The sequence below is a fragment of the Anopheles aquasalis genome, chromosome 3 (assembly GCF_943734665.1).
Source record: "Anopheles aquasalis chromosome 3, idAnoAquaMG_Q_19, whole genome shotgun sequence".
NCBI classification, from domain to species: Eukaryota; Metazoa; Arthropoda; class Insecta; order Diptera; family Culicidae; genus Anopheles; species Anopheles aquasalis.
Window position 1 is genome coordinate 23,339,096 of NC_064878.1, and position 16,691 is coordinate 23,355,786.

General features: G+C 46.6%; 1 protein-coding gene across 1 annotated transcript in view; it reads left to right on the top strand.

The window, feature by feature from the left end:
* LOC126577532 (uncharacterized) overlaps nt 1-16,691 on the top strand; it is a 269,650-nt gene that overhangs the window by 200,472 nt on the left and 52,487 nt on the right. Inside the window, exon 3 of the mRNA XM_050239212.1 lies at nt 15,214-15,729. Within this exon, the coding sequence (XP_050095169.1) occupies nt 15,249-15,729 (481 nt within the window). The 5' untranslated portion in view covers nt 15,214-15,248. The remainder of the gene's footprint in view (nt 1-15,213; nt 15,730-16,691) is intronic.

Genomic DNA, 16,691 nt, shown 5'->3' on the forward strand with positions numbered 1-16,691 from the left:
GGGCTTTTACGGGTTGACGGGTGAATGCTTGGTCTGTTGGAGAGGACAAGGACCTTGAGTACCGAAGTAGCTGCAGTGAGGGAGTGCACTAGTGGGCGCTACTAGGGGGCACCCCGAACAGAACCGAAACCGAGTCCAAATGAGAACGGACTAGATAAACACTTTAGAAAAACAAACGTGCCCTCGAGCTTTCTTCTTTCTGCTTGCTCGTCGTTTGGCTGGTCCAGAACGCTGGCGAGGTCGTTGCACGAGGTCAGAGATTATTTGGACGAGTCACAGACAGACAGAGAGAGAGAGAGACCACAGTGCCAAGCCTTATTTGTCTAGTAACCGAGGGTCAAGCCGAGATTTTATCTCAGGGGTTTCCACCTGGGCGCTGCAGCTGGATGAGTGTGGCCAGGGTGGATTGAAAATGTTATCTTGTACAGGTGGGGTGGGGGTGTTTTTTTGCATTCGATGCATACAGGGAGTGGCAGTGGCTTTGAACGTTTTTTGAGACCAGGATAAAAAGGGTTTTTCTGTCGCGTAAGTAGCATGTTTGTGACGCTGAAGTAAGCATTTCATTTAACGCTCTGTGCTTTTCTCGGGCTGACTTTGTTGGCAAAATGATGATAACTAAGTAAACAAGTTCATTTTATTTGTCCGATGGTGGCATAGTTCGTGGTGCAGATGAAGGTGCATGAAGGAAAAATAATCGAGAATAAAGAAAGCAGGTTTTCAGGTTGAGTGAAGATGCATTTAATCCGTACATGTACATGTAGTATTAGCCATTCCGGCGTTCGATAGTTTTAGCATCATATTTTATGCATCAATTTACTAGCCGGGAATTGTGGCTATCGATTGCTTATATCATTTATCATCTTCCTCTTAAAGACCACAAAAATATTTGACATTACTCATCATACTTGCTGTGTTGAGGAGAAGCGATATGAGATGCCTAATATGGTTTAAAATTTCGAGATTTGAAGCATAGCTTTAATTTGCTTACCACTCGATTATTGCTTGGATTAAAACCGTATCATCTCACTTCTATTTCTCTGCTTTTATCTCTGCTTTGTATTGATTATATGCGAATGTGATGTGAGAAAACATCGCCACGACACAATTAGCACTCAATCCCGATCAAACTGCCAAGTGCATATCACATTGTGAGCTATCGTACCTAGTTTATAGCATTAGTTTGCACGAAGAATGTCCTTAATATCACTATTTTCTTTGGTATATTTGCTTTTCGAATTAATTATTTCTATTCTACGGTTTTGTCAAGATGATATGTTTAATGAAATGAATTTATTTTTAATAGCAACATAGCATTTTGTCTTTTTCCGAGTCGAGTTGCTGTGATCTGCCATTAAAAATCTAAACAGGAAAATAAATAAGTTCAGGATGTTATTACGAAATGATAACAGGTTAACTCTTTGGTACGATTAAAAATAAAATAAGTTTATAAATTCTATTCGAACAATTTAACTTCTACGTGATTTAGACCACAAAATGTTTTTTGTGTCAAAGCTAATGAACAAACTGCTTCCAATTGAATATTCACTCAAAATGTCATTAACAACATTTTATTTAACTAAGTGCTACTCAAGTATGGCAACCCATCCGGTTTAATCCTTCCAACCATGTTTTTACTTCAGCCTAATTACTTTAAAGCAGTGTAGAGTCAATCGCTTATGTTACTTTTTAGAATTTAACAATCAATTCAGTAATAGAATTCGCCAATCGAAACCTTTGGCTTTGTTAGTATCGAGTTAATATCAACTATTATGTACAAAACGAACAGAAAACTGCCTAGCTGTCTGTCCAATTGAACGGTCCAATTGATTTCATTTGAAACGAATCCTTTTCAGATTTTAAACAATCATGTTTGCCTTTTTTTCAAATTGTATCTAGGCTTTATGTTATAATTGCTTTCGAAACACTACATCTTGTGACTGAGAGCAACCGCTAGACAGATCAGCATTGGAGCATCCATGTATCCGGTAAACAAACAACGAAGTCACGACACAAAGAATACGCTCTCACGACGCGATGGGACGTTATCTTGAAAACCCCACGGTCGGCCAAATAACCATAAACTATTTTCCGGTTCTCCAACCTCTCTCTCTCTCTCTCTCTCTCTTCTCACGATTATGAACTTCAACTTCAGCACCCTCTCCCCCTTATCCGGAACACATCAATACTTCAAACACATACAGAGCTCTCTCTCTCTCTGTGGGTTGGTCCCGTCGGGCGTACCGCAGCGCACGTGTGACGCTCGCATTAAATTTTACCTCCACACCCGACCTTGGTTGATTCCTTGGTACGGTGATCCTTGGTCGGAATGGCCGGAAGGGGACCATCTCCGTAACCGGTGGGCGTGATGGGCGGAAGGGAAATCCGCCCCGGGGATAATGAAAATCGTGCCCTGTCAAACGGCGTCCGCTGTGTTGCTGGCTGTCACGAATCGGAGTCGGAGCTGCGAAGCCTCAGGCAGGTATGGGGCCACCCGGCCACCACGTGAGTGTAGGTAGCTGGATTCCATTCCAAGGTTTGCTCCTCGAGGGTCCAAGAGGGTCGCTTACCTTTGTGGGTGACACTTTCGTGCGGTTCGCCCCCCGAGTCCCCCCTTTGGTTTCACTCTACTTCAGTTGAAGCCTTCGGGCCACAACACAGACAGAGTGAAGGGTGTCCTGCGGTAGGCAGGGAACGCACCCAGACCGACTTCGCACGTACGCACGCACGCACTAGCGAGCCCACCTCGAAGCGTCAAGCGACAAAGAAAGGAGCGTCCAAAACGGAAGTTATCGAGCGAATACGATCACCGGATGTGTACCGCAGTTGCTCTGTGTGTGCCTGTGTCCTCGTGAGAATGTCTGCGTTGATGTTGCTGGTGTGCTGAGAGGTTTCGGTGTTCAGTCGTACGCGAAGGTGAGCATTTCACCTTTTATCTTAGATGTTGAAGCGGAGGCTGAGTCGGAGGCCGAACGGTACTAAGGTTCGTTCCGTGCCGTTCGCTGTAAAGCTGCCAAACCGTGACTTCCGAGTGGGTGCCTACGTTCTGCGTTCTGCGTGCACGGCAGGTGGTTCTCTGCCTCTGGAGGCGAGGCCTGGAAAAATGGGAGATCTTCGGTGGGAGATTGGGCTGGCAGGATGTCGTCCACGCCGCGCCGGGATGTTAGCCCATTAACAGGGAGTTTGGAGAGGAGTGAAGAAAGGGAAGCACGAAAAGCTGAAGGGGTTTTCGTTGCCGAGGATTAATCGAGAAACGTGCGATGCCTGCTGAGGAGAGGCCCGCAAAGGAACGAGGGAGAGAAAAGTAGCAGAAGGGGCGGAGGGGGGAGGTAGCTGTCGCTTTCAAGAAGTTGTAAGCTGCCTCCTCAAGAGGGAAAGGGAGCACAGGTTGACGAGTGACGAAATGGATAAATTTGAACAATGCTTCACGCGCCACTCGCGCCAACCTGGAAAAGTCTCCTGCAGAGCGCTTGACCAGCGAGAGGGAGAGAGAGAGAGCAAGGAGAGAAACAGTGAGAGGAGGGTTAAGTGGGTGCGCTGGAGCGAAAGCGGAGCGTGAAGCGAGTTTTCCCGGGGACAAAATTATAACAAAGTTCTGCTAAGGTTGACAGAAACTATCGATTCCTAGCTAGTGCCCTTTTTCTGGCACGTTCAAGTGGTATTGTTGGGGAATAGTTTACTCTGCCACTGTCCAGTTTTAAAGCTAAACTTGTCCCGGTTGGTTGAAAAGCAAAGCGAAAAGTTTCTAAGCAGGCTTTGGTTATGGGCCATCGTTGTTATTTGGCATCGTTATGTTTCAAAGAGAAATCAACTAATTCTAGTTTTCTGAATTCCATTAAACTATTTTTACAGAAGTGGTTCACCTTTTTAGCTGAGTAACAGACTAATTACTATCATTTATTTATTAAACTAAAGGACATCACATCTTTGCACTGCAAGCACATGAGTTCTATGCTGTCATAGTAATTCTCCAATTAATTCTTATTCAGACTCGAGACTCTCATTAGGATTCTTAAATAATGAATCCAATACCGCCATCACATTGATTAGCCAACCAGGCAGTCGGTTCACTGGAAGTCAGCATTCCAGCGTGAGGGGGTAATTGACATTAAACTGCCTTCTTTGTTTTTGTAAGGATCAGAATCCTTTAAGCGAGTCCGGTGTGAGTTACTGAAAATTCCACTCTCCTACTTCTGCTATTCTTCTTCCACTCTTTTTCTGTTCTATTGTTTATTAACCGATTTTCGTCAAATTAGATTAATCCACCAGGTCAATCGCATGTGGAATAAATGGAGTGTTTTAAATCATCAGGTATTATTTACTCTACTTTAAAGCAGTAGTCAATACTGCACTTCATTCTTTACAACAAATTATGACAGACGAGTAATAGAAAAGCATTACACAGCCGATAAATGAGTTTCAAATAATCGGAATCGTTTTAATATGTTGCTTACTCCGTGAATACTAAATCCTACGCTGATCCTTGAGCGTGAAAGTAAAGCGAATGAGTTGAAATAATTTATGCCTGGTAAAGGCGACCGTAAATTCCAAGGAATAGTCATTTGCAGAATTACCAGGACCGCACAGCTGTGTTGACTTGAATACAAGCGTTACATGGTTCAACAGAAGCCGCCATGCGGATGCTGGCGAAAGATTAATCCATGAATTTAATTCACGCGACACTCAATTGTACCGCCTGCGCCCATATCACCGCGAAACGGCTTTTCTGGCTTCTCACGAATATGATGAAGGCTGTTTACCTGCATGTTTTGTGTTATCTTGAAGGTAACGAACAGCTTCACATCAAAGTAGGGACCATTTAAGCCTTGCTGACTTGAGCGAATCGTAGGAATTTCGACAAAAGAGACACAATCACCATCAAGTAACGTGTCATCGAGCAAGACTGCGACTCTAATAATCGCCTCAAAGGCAATAGGGCTCTATTCCCAATAAACTATTGATTATCTCCAGCCCATAGCCAACGATGCACTACAAAAAATTGCAAACAACCTCTCGTGTTTCGAAAACAAACAACTGCAATATCTTTGCCAAGTTTATTTGACTTCTCCCCCAAAATCCGGTACGACTCCAAAGACTTCAAAAGTCAATCCAAGTAATTTCCACTCGAGAATAAAGCCATCCAACGGCCCGTGCGCTTGCGATGCTGTGGCTGCGGCTGCGGCATCACCAAGGAAAGGAAAAAAAAAGAAAAAACAAAAACCTGGCCCGGCCGAAGGTATGATAAATTCGCCATAAAGCTAAACTGCCAAGCTTATCGCAAATTTGGCAATCTTGTGCAAACTCGCCCCCCCGCTTTGGCCGGCCGGCAGTGCACCGTAATCTTGAGATTTTATCGCGCGTGAAAAGGCCCAATAACTTATTCTTCGCGCTTCACGAAACCCACAGGTTCTCCATAGAACTGCTGGCTGGCCTGGCGGGCATCCTGGCCACCGAGTGGCGCATATCGTTTGTCGAGGACCGAAAAGGGCTCGCGCCCTTGATGCAGAACATGGCTACAAGTCGTCGAGGGCGACGACGACGGAGGGAACACAGGTATTACACCTTCGCACGCGCGCGTTGTACTTGTTGCGCCAACTACTTCTTGCCAGGTGCTGGGTCCTGGGGCCCAGGGTAGCCACTGAAATTTAATGTGGAATTGATATTGCCACTGGCATCTATCTCTCTTGAAGTCTCTCTTGTGATCTATGCGTCGGTTTCGCGTTGCATGGAAGAAACCTTCAACTCCTGGACTACCGCCAACACGCAGCAACCGTTTGCAGCCTGCTGCGTGGCGCAAAGTCAACCAGTCAGCAGTTTCCGGATCGCCGTTCGGACCATCGGCCTTTTATTTGTTTGTTTTGGGTCCGCAGAACCCTCCACCAGGGGGGGATGTTTTGTGAATCGCGGGTTTTCGCTTTCTTTGGGAGAATTCTTTCTTCTCCCATTTTTTCCTTCTCTTGTCTGTGACGCCCGGACTCACTCATTCGATTCGCACGCCTCGATGATGACCTTTTTTCCCCCTGGTCAACCCCCCCGAAGACTAGTTTTTCGTCACAAAACTCGTCCTTGGCCGTTTTTTTTTTCTTTCGCCATAACAACGACCGGATCCGGAGTTGAGTGACTGGGAAACGGGATGGAGGGCGCCCACATGGCCCATCAGCTCGTCATCTCGTCGTGCAAATGCCACTCTCCGAGCAGATCCGTGGAGTCACCATTTGTTATCATTTTCACTCACCATCATCAGGGCAGGGCGCCACCAACGCCGAGATATTTCTGACGTCTGGAATGGAACGGAGGGAGTTTTCCGCCCAGGGAAACTTATTTGTGATACTACAGGCCACCGGCAGCCTGGGTGAGTGGGTGGTGATGGCGGATTGACGCGGACGGGATCGGGCGCAATCATTACGCTTGGTGTAGCAACATTTGCTCCATTCGCCGCATTCGTCCCCAACGCCACACCTCGCTGGGAGTTCCTTTTTATGATTTCACCCTCGGTCTCGGTCCCGGTTCTTGGTCTAGGTGGCCCTAGTCCACCACCACCACCAGGCCGCTTCGCTTCGTTTGTTTGTTTCCGTATGAAACGGTTTGGTGAGCCGAGGGAGAGAGAGAGAGAGAGAGCCGCTTCCTGGTTCCGGGGATGCCAGGCGCCCGTTTTGGGCTCCAACTTCCCAGCTCCCAGCTGTAGACCAACCGACCAGGGAGTCGGCGAAGAGCACAAGCTCGTCCAAGGATACTGTGGGACCGTTTCGTCGTCGTTTTCGTGGTCGATTCGTTGTCGTCGGCATCGGAAAATGTAGAAGAGCGCGTAGCACCCTGCTTTAGTTCTCTCTCTCTCTCTTGCTCTCTTGAGAGAAGGACGAAACCGTAGTCAGCAATAGCTGGCTCTCGGAGTCGTCGGAGCGTGCACCCACTCTTTTCGGAGTCGACGAAAAGTCGACATTCGCACGAGGACAACGAGGACGAAATCGACGCGGTCGTCGGTTCGTTAGTTTGTGCCGGAACCTGCACGAGGTCGGTTCAGCAGTACCGGGAGGCGGTTTCAGCCAACTCAGCAAAGCCCGGGATTCTCGGTGCCCGGTTGCGTGAAAAAGGGGGAACCCAACTCACCTTCCGGTTCGGTGTGTCTGTGTCGATGTGTGTGCGTGTTAATCGGTGCGCCAGTGTCTCTGCAGATAGTAAACAAAGCCGCGTGGCTGTCATTCCGGAAACCGGGGACCAGGCCCCGTTTTGGTGACGTTTCGGAGGACACCTTTTTGTGCGCCCACAAAGGCGCTGGTGTCCTGTACGGTTCGGTTTGGCGCGCGAACAGGGCGCCCTATTTTTCGCTCATTCGGAGGGAAATTCGCGCCCAACTTGTGCTTGTGCTTGTGTGTTCTGGCAGGCCATCACATCACAGAAAGTTATGCTGCGGTTCCCGGTCGGCCACAGTAGGTGAAAAGAAGAGAAGGTAAAGGACCTCATCTACCGTAATACGTGGGGAAATAAGGATTGCCACCCGGACCACGCGATGCGATGCGGTGGTACTGTTAGTGTTTGTGTCTGTGTCTGTGTCTGTGTGTAGAGTAGCGTCACACTGGCCAGAGCCGGAGCCAACAGATGGAATTCCGGTTCCGTGATTTATCGGCCAGCTGCGCGACCGATGGCATAATTTATGCTCGCATCCGTTCGTCGTCCACTTCCTTCGTTCGCGGATGCTGCTGCTGCTGCTGTTGCTGCTGCGAATCAGCCGGTCCCTAGCCACGGTCCTAGCAAGCGTGGTGCAGTGCGATGTGACGTACAGAAGGGGCCGCCAGCCTACTAGATAGCATTGCGATGATGCCACTACCGGGCCAGCACCGGATGAATGCGATGATCGGTCGCTGTTAACGAAGTGGTGTTGATATGGCACGTAAATTGTTGTGTTGTGTTGCGTTGCGGTGTGGCGCCGCGTTTGTGAGAGAGAGAGAGTAAGTGAGCTACGAAGTGTGGAATATTGTGAAACAGGTATTTTTAGAAGCTAAGCGTTGTCTGCATTAGTAGGCCGTTGCAAAGTGTGACGCTGTGCAGGATTCAAAGCGACAGAGAAAGTAGAAAGGTTCCTTCCTCAACAATTAACTTCCTCGAACTCCGTGCCTCTAGAACCTTGTGGTCACTCTCGATGAAACCGTTTTAAGTGATCAAGGTAAGAGACCTCACCATAGATCGTTGCTTTAATGTATACGCAGCACATCGATGCTTTAAATGCCGCTTTACGTGATCGTCCTCAAGTTGAGAGAAGCTGTCAAAATGACAGTGGCAGAACGTAAGCTGACGACTTGTACAAACAAACGAAACGGATCGAAATCCGCTTGCTCCCCCCTCTCAGTATGTATCTATCGTGCATTAGCATACTTCAGCTTTAAAGCACCAGTAGCCACACAAATACAGGCACACACAGGCGGAGTGGCGCACGGTACTACAGTCTCTGATTGAGCGACGCTTAATCCTTTCGTTCGTTTTCGTCGAATTAGCTGGGATGAAATTAATTATGAAGGAAAGCCCCGTCGTGTCTTGCCACTCTGCGTGTGGATCAAGATTTTGGATAATTCGGCGAAGGACTCCCAGGGTAGAGAGGAGAAAGCGAAGGGGGGTATTGCCTTTACACCCCTTAATATGAGCGCAGCCGGTATCGCACATTATCACTTGAAAGTAAGCTAATAGACACACAGACACAAACACAAAAACGCAACTCACTGGGCGCCTCCATCACCAGCAGCTCGACGGACGGAGATGTAAGAAAGAGAGAGAGAGCGCGAGAGGGTGCGAAAGGGAGGAGGGTGGAAACGCTTTTCTAATGATTTATGTTTTGGCACCCCCCCTAAACCACCCACACCAGCACACACACACACTTAAGCACAGAGCGATGATAAACAGCGTGGTTGCGGCCGTTTGATGCGGTTTTGCGCCGGCATCCGTTCGATCCGTTCCGGCCACAGATGAGTGGCGATAAAGTTTTCACAGAGACGTCAGGACTCCGCCAGGGAAGGGCGCCAATGAAGCCAGATTAGCAGCAGCAGCAGCAAGTTGTTGGACGCACACGACGGTGAAGGCGAGAGTGTGTTGGTATTTGGTGGCTAGTTTTCCGGTACGCGCGCAAAGGGAGAGAGAGAAAGAGAGTGTGCGGTTTGGGTGCCTTTGTTTGGTGGGTTTTTGGAAAATTTAATTAGTTTGATTGATTTTTCCGGCCAAACGTTTTCCAATCGACGGCGGCGGCCGCGGCCAGGGTGGAATGGGTTTGGTTGGTGGTGGGACCGATTAGGGGATCGATCGCTAATTGAATGATAAATATCTCATAACCGCCTCCACTCGTCCTCTGCTCGTCGGTTGAGGCATCCCAGACGAGCGCCGGCATCGTGAGCGTCGAACGTGATTGATCGCTACACCACCCCTTTTGCTCCCCACCGGAACAGCGTTTTTGGCGTTTTCCCCTCGCCGGGGAAGTATGTTGTTGGTGGGCACGATTATTGGTTCGTTGGCATCCTTCTGGTCATGCTTTGAAGGAAGAGAAGGAGGCAGTTGTTGTTGGGAGCGACGGGTTTTGCCATGTCCGAGGCGTGTGCCAAGACAGTTCATGAGTTTCACAAGAGGTGAGGGGCAGTGTTGAGGAGGGCTCTAAATGTCGAGATTATGGCTTTGAGACGTTATAAATGGTTGGGTTCTGATGGGTTCTTTACAGTTCCAAGCAGACCAGCGCGAGCGCATTAACAGTGCGTGAGTCGAAGGTTTGACATTTCGAAAAGTTCTGTGCTCGCAGGGTTTTTGAAGAAGTGATGCGCGCAGGCTAATGAATCGCCATGACTGGCACACTGGATGCTGTACTAACGAGAGTACTCTGTAGAGCAAGAGGTTGTGTTGAAAAAATGTTTAAAAAAATATGACCCCTATTTTATGACTGCCGTATGTTTGATGAAAAAACATACTTCTCATAAATAAAGCAAATTTTCCTTAAGGACATTCTACTCTTCTTGACCGTCGTTTGAGAAAACTTTGCTTCTTATCATGCGTCAGCGATTATTGAAAAAAATCATTCGAACATCATTGTGAATAATACGCAGAAAAGCTGGTTTGCAATTGATGCTCTAACAGGGTCTTGTTGTTGTGTCGTTTGCAGAGGCCAATGAAACGACAGCAGCTGCGGTAATATAACTGAAACTCATGTTTTCTTTCTTTCAACTTTTTTTGCGGCATTGATAATGCCACAATATTGTCTTTCAGTTTGAAGTGCGGTACATTGTTTTATGGTTCTGAATTTTTAATGAGGCTTTTCCGCCAAATTGCTCTTCTTGAGAAGCACTTGTTCCATCTAGACAAGGCGCATGTTTCAAAGGTTATTTATTGACGTTAAATTTGAATTTGGCGGAGGAAAGGTTACTGACTTTTACTTCACGCTCAACAAAAAATAAATGTAAAATGGGTTTGAATCAGTGGCCAGTCAGCGGACCGCAGTTTAAAGTATCAACCAGTCCGCGAGCCATTTCATCACATAATGTGGAGGTGGGTGGGCTTGCTTTTTCCCCGCCAAAGCCCAACCGGAGCCGTTATTCGTAGCCAGAGAGGTAAAGGCAATTTCAAAACTGATCCCTAGCCCGGAAAAGCGAAATCCGATGATGGAGGCGCCAGGTAACCGGTAAAATTGCATACAATCAGGGGTTTATAATAGAGATTTAAATTTCTAAACTCAGGGATCTCACAATTCATTATTGTAGTGCAAACTATGTACTTGCACAATAAAAAAGAAAACATTCAAACTAAACAAACCGATACTTTTTCTAAAGTACAAACGAAGCATAAATTTGACGGGTAATTTTAAAAAATCATCGAAAAAATGGTGATTTTTTTTTTAATTGCACCGTTGCTCTCTACCAGAATTCTATATGCATGGTTAGAGCTTGGCAGTCTCTATCACGCCACGGAAAATTTTATACCCCCTTCGTTTCAACATCGATTTATTTCATTATAAACTCGAGGTAAAAGTGATTTTGGAGAACAATTGTTTTGATTCAAAAAGTGGAAGTCTACACAATAGTTTGAGTTCTACCATTACTGCCATTGTTGGCCATTTCGTTACCTCAGAACTTTGATTGCTAATGAAAACCAGCACCATATTGTAACCCCATTTAGCATCGGCAAAACGGCTAATTAATGAAGCACTGCACCGTGATTTACCATCCCACTGGTAATATTATCAGGCCACACATCATCGCGAATGATCAGATCACCGTAGACAATACATTTAAAAAAAAACCGGCGCACCAATAATTCATCAGCTGTTAAAATTTCAATCAACAACCCGCCGTTCGCCCTCCATCACCTTGATTATTGCATTCGACGCGTTGTCAACCACATACGGATGGTTACAGATTGCGAATGGAAAGAAAAATGGCCAATAACTGATCGGCCGCCGCCCAAAAACCGCAACGCAACGCCTGCACACAGCCACGAACCGGACCCGGGGATTCGTCCATTACAAAGTGTCCATCTAGTGCCATTGGCAGTGAAGCAATTTTCTATTGTATTCGTTTGTTGTCGCTGCTCGACGAGCACTTGAAATGTGCTGTTGCAGAAGAAGAAGAAGAAGAGGAGGAAAAACATGAAGCTCTCGAGGGTGCATCAGGACCTTGATGTCGCCCAAAAGGTCAAATTGCAATTGGGCATCAATTGCAGTGCTCGAGCCGTGCGCTCCAGTCGTTTCTACGCTGCGATGGTGGATGCGGATGAGAGGTTTGATGGTTGCCATTAATTTTGCCCGGTGCCCGGCGACAGTTGACGTTTGGCTGGTTCGTTGGCAGGAGTTTCCCCGGTTCGGTAGCTGTTGCTTACAGCTAGAAGCTTGGCAGTGGCGGAACAACGAGGGCTCGAGGCGGCTCAAGCTGAGGGACGTTGACCTAAATTAAATCTGTCAAACAAGCAGCAGAAGCCCAAAAAAGCCCGAGACGTGCCTGTGGATAACAATTTGCGCCCCACTCTCGGGGCCCAAAAGAGACCGAGGATTGCAGGATGGTAAAATGAGAAGATCAGGGGGAGGATGAAATCGACAGCGCCCGTCGCCAGTCGCCAGTAATCAATACACGTCACTAGCTAAGGTACGTGCGTGCTTGTACTAAACGGCGACTGTTGGCGTCCCGCGCTGTGCTGTGGACAAAATATTGATTCCTCCTAGACCCATCGAAGACAAAGACCTTTAGCCACCCCCAACATACACCTACGCGAACACCTTCGAAGAGGCGTAACTTAATCTAGAAGCAACAGAACACCTCACTCGAGATCCTGGAGTGCTTGTTATAAAATTGATTTTCCTCTGGAAAAAAACACAGTGTCCTTCACTCAATCCCCTGATCCCGTTTGGAGAAGATCCTCGTAAAGGACCACGTTGTCCTTGCGTGGTTCGCTCGGTCGGTATTGTGCTTGGTAGCGTTTCGTGGAACCGTCCCACCTTCTCGGATCGGAATTTGTCCAACAAGGAGCCTTATCCCTTCGCTTCGAGCGGTGACAAAAGGCTAGCTGACAGCCCTGTGTCATTGTTTGGTGGAGCGGTGGACGGTGTGTGCTTCGGGTACGCACTAATTGGCAATCTTGCTTCACACGCAAGGAGCGAGAGACCGTTAACGAAGTGGCCGGTTGTGCTCCAGGATTCACTCATATGGTGTGAGATGTTGGGCCGTTTGGGTCAGCGAACCTTAAGATCGGTTCGGAAGTGGGATTAGCAATGGGGACGTGGCGTGCACTTGAGACAGGGGCCTTAGCTTAGTGGACGGACTGTAAGCTCCTGCGTGGGTTGCAGATAATTACGAGCGAAATGGTGTAGGTGTTGTTCTTAATGGCGGATAAGATGTTTGTTTATTTTTAGTACATATTTCCGATTGGAAGAAGCTGTTTCAATATCATTTGTGGAGTTTCTGTGCTTGGGCAAGATAATATGTTAATAACAAGCGGCGGTATTGTGCTTTAAGGGGGTCCTTCGATATTTAATTTTGTTTGTTACACATATTTTCAACATTTTTCCTTGAATGCTGATCATTTCAAGAGTATTGTGTGAAAAGATTTGCTTCATTTGAAGCTATACTAACAAAGATACATATTTTTAAAAATCCGCGTTTCATACAAGGCTCCATGCAGCTCGCTACTTTGAAGAGCGTTTCCCAAAACCAACGTTTTCAAAGTCGTTGCCCATCGTACCGTAAAAACTACTGGACCGATCGATTTGAAATTTTTACTACATAATTTGTACACTTTTACCAGGTAGTTTCGTCGAGATTTTATGAAAATTGTTGACACTTTTTTTAAACAAATGTTTAAAAATTGTGTTTTTAGGCAAAATGACAAAAAGCATCACTTTTTCAAATTAAAATATCTGCCAAAAATCGAAAAATAAGAATTTCAACCAAACCTTGACGGTGCTACTTGGATAATCTTATAATCTTTCATATAAGTATCAATTTGTATTTTTCTGATGACCCATCACGCAGCTACGATGGGTACCGTAAAAAGTATCTTTTCGAAGACACGACTGCTTAAATTTGATGCCATGAATAAAGTTTATGATAAATCTTCCCCAAAATAGAACCAAATATTCTTCAAAAGTTGCAGTTTAATATGACGTACCTTTGAAAGAATAAAATTGAATGGTTACATCACGAAAAATCGTCAAAAATGATCCTTGTTTTGGTAAGAAATTATATATTATAAACAAAGTAATATCTTCGTTTGAGTCCACGGCGTCATAAATTTAACACAAATACCTAAGGTAATTGAATTTTTCGTAGAGTTTACAGTATTCTCATGATGAGGGTAATTTATTGACGAGAAATTTGTAATGGATTGTTATAGTGGTCATATCAGGAATTAGATTCTTCAAAGACTCAAAACAGTGTTTGAATATGTTGCAGCCAGTTTCGTCCTGTTTAAATCAGTCGTCCAGGGAGTTATTATTACATTTACCATAACATACCGAACGATTGCATCATGGAATTACGAATTGTTGAGGAATCCAATTTAATTTAGAATTTAATAAAAAATAAATTAGTTCAATGTATGAGTGTATGCTTCCAATGTTTTGCCTTGCAGCGTTGCATCATATGAATTCATAACGTTCTGCTTTTAATAATGAAAAGGCTATCCGTCTACCGTTACAATTTCAATTTGCAATCTGACCTATAGGAAATCGATGATTGATGTTATTGAAATGGAAACCATTGTTAAAAAACCTTTGACTCCAATGCTCATTGACCGGAATTACCATCGAATACCATCATCCAATACAAGTCAATAGTAATAGCTATCGTTCTCCTTGATCGTATTAAAATGGAAGTAATTGTTATGATAAGATGTGCCAACCAATAACCAGATAGTATTGAGATTGTGCACTTACAATATACTTAATCTCCATGTGAGTTTGCTGAGATTTTCCAACTTCATAGCTTTTCCGAAGCATTTATTGAAACATCTTTGAGCTGCTGGAAAGTGATATGGGATACCACATTGCTCCCTCGTTGTGTCCATCATAATTTCCACCTTATTCAAGACAATGGCTTGCAGTAAAATCAACAGGCACCACTGATTGAAACATTCAGAGCACAGACCCAGACATCAAACCACCGACATCTACTATCTATTGCAGCAGAAAACATACACAGCACAATGACATCGACGACGACGACGATGACGATGGAAAGAAAGACGACTCGCTCCCCCTTCATAAAAGCTTATCATTAAACTGTAAACTCGCTTCATTGTTACACGCTGAATGTGCTGGTCTACGGTGTCCCTCCAAATTGACCATTACCTTAAATCGTAAAAAAAAAATCTTCCCAAATTATATTTGAGTTTACCGAGCGGCACCGGGCCAGCCTTGCCTCCAATAAATTGGGGCGCTCTTCGTCAGCGCTACGCTGACAAAATTTGGCTTCACTTCGATCGCATTCGACAAGCGGCATTAAGACGGTAATGTTGCAAATTTCAATCCACGCAGTTAGTCGCGGGGGGCGGTGGTCGGTCTGGAGCTGATTTGCTGCCGCGTACCACCTGCCACGTGGTACAGAACAGAGCAGGGCCCCCTAATGACAATCTGGTAGGCTTGGCAAATCAGTTCCATTCCCACGGCACGCCGAGTAGTAGTACTCACGCCAACGATACTTTATCCCATTATTCTCTCTCTCTACAATTCTCCCTCTCTCTTTTTTTTTGTATTTTATCCAACAGATTCCGTGACGCGTTTGTCGAGCACATCATCGAGCATGGCCACGATGGAAGGATGCAAAGGGCTGGCAGTGTTGGTGTTGGTGCTGCTCTGCTGTCAGCCTCCGGCCGCAGTCCGCTCGAATGTGACCGAAACGAGACCGAAATCCGGTGGCCGTGACCGGTTCTCTTCCTCCTCGTCGTCGTCCTCATCCTCCACGATGATCGCTTCACTGTCCTCGGCCTCGATAGCGGCCGCCCTGGCTGCCTCCCGTCACGCCAACAACGGAAACGGAAGCGGAAACGGAAGTGGCAGCCACGGACCTGGTGCTGCCACCAGCTCGTCGTCCTTGTCGTCGTCGATGGGATTGCCGCAACCGCCGCCACCACCGACTGCTGCTGGTGGTGGTGGTGGTGGTCCGGGGAAATGTAATATCGCCCAGCTGCGCTGTGCCAACGGGACCTGCATACCGGCGTCCAAGTACTGTGACGGCCATTTCGATTGCCTCGATAAGAGCGACGAGCCCAAATCTTGCACAGGTAAGTCTTGTGCCCCCTTCCGGCCCGCTCCTGATTACTTCTCCTTATGCTTGGTTTCGTTCAGGAGCAGCAACGAAAAAATAAAAACGAGAAAAAAGCTCCTGGGAGTTATGAGTTTGATTCCTTTTGCTCCATGGTGTCTTCAGGCGGCTCCCTGGGAACTAGGGAGGCCACAAGAGGTCCTTTTTGATTTGGTTTCCGTCAATTTTCCGTCGACGTATTTGTTTGCAACTGCTGGGGCAGGGGAGCAACTGGGGTCCTGGTCCAGAGTAAAGCATTAAACTCATAAAGCATAGCTTGGCGTGGTGCTGGTGGTGCCTGTTGGTGCTTTAAAAAGGTTAATACTTCTTTGTTCCGTGGGGCACCCCGATGTGTTTCACAATTGAGTCGCGTTGAGGGCGCCCGTACCGACTGTTCGCCAAGTTATGGGGAAGATCGTAAATTGTGGAATTGCTTCACGTGTCGTTTCGCTTTTCCATTTTTGCCGCACCCGCCCGTGCCGTGTGGGGAATCGGGAATTTTGGCCAAACAGGCCTGCCTGGTTTTGCAGGAAGTTTTTGGGGAATTTCTTCTTTCGCTTCGTTCCCAGGCTGCACACAAAAACCTCGGGCTACGCTGTTTCCGCTTTTCAGCCCCCGGTGTAAAACATACCGGAATCACCAGTTGCGCTCACCGGAAGCCTCCCCCCCCGCCCCCCGCGATTGTTGTTTTGTGTTCGCGCTTTTACATCAATTCCGGTGGAAAATCTTGCCCGGCACAGGGTGGGGCCCCCCAAAAAGGCTCTATTGTTCCTCCGCGTGGCATACACCAACGCTGCGCACGGTTCGTGGCTGACCTATAAACTCATATAAAGCGGCAAGCGGCTATGCAATTTTGCGCTGCCAGATTAAATTTTAATCGTCAGTAGTGAAAATGGGAAAATGATGGGGTCTGCTGTGTTCGGTAATGAAATGGCGAGCGTG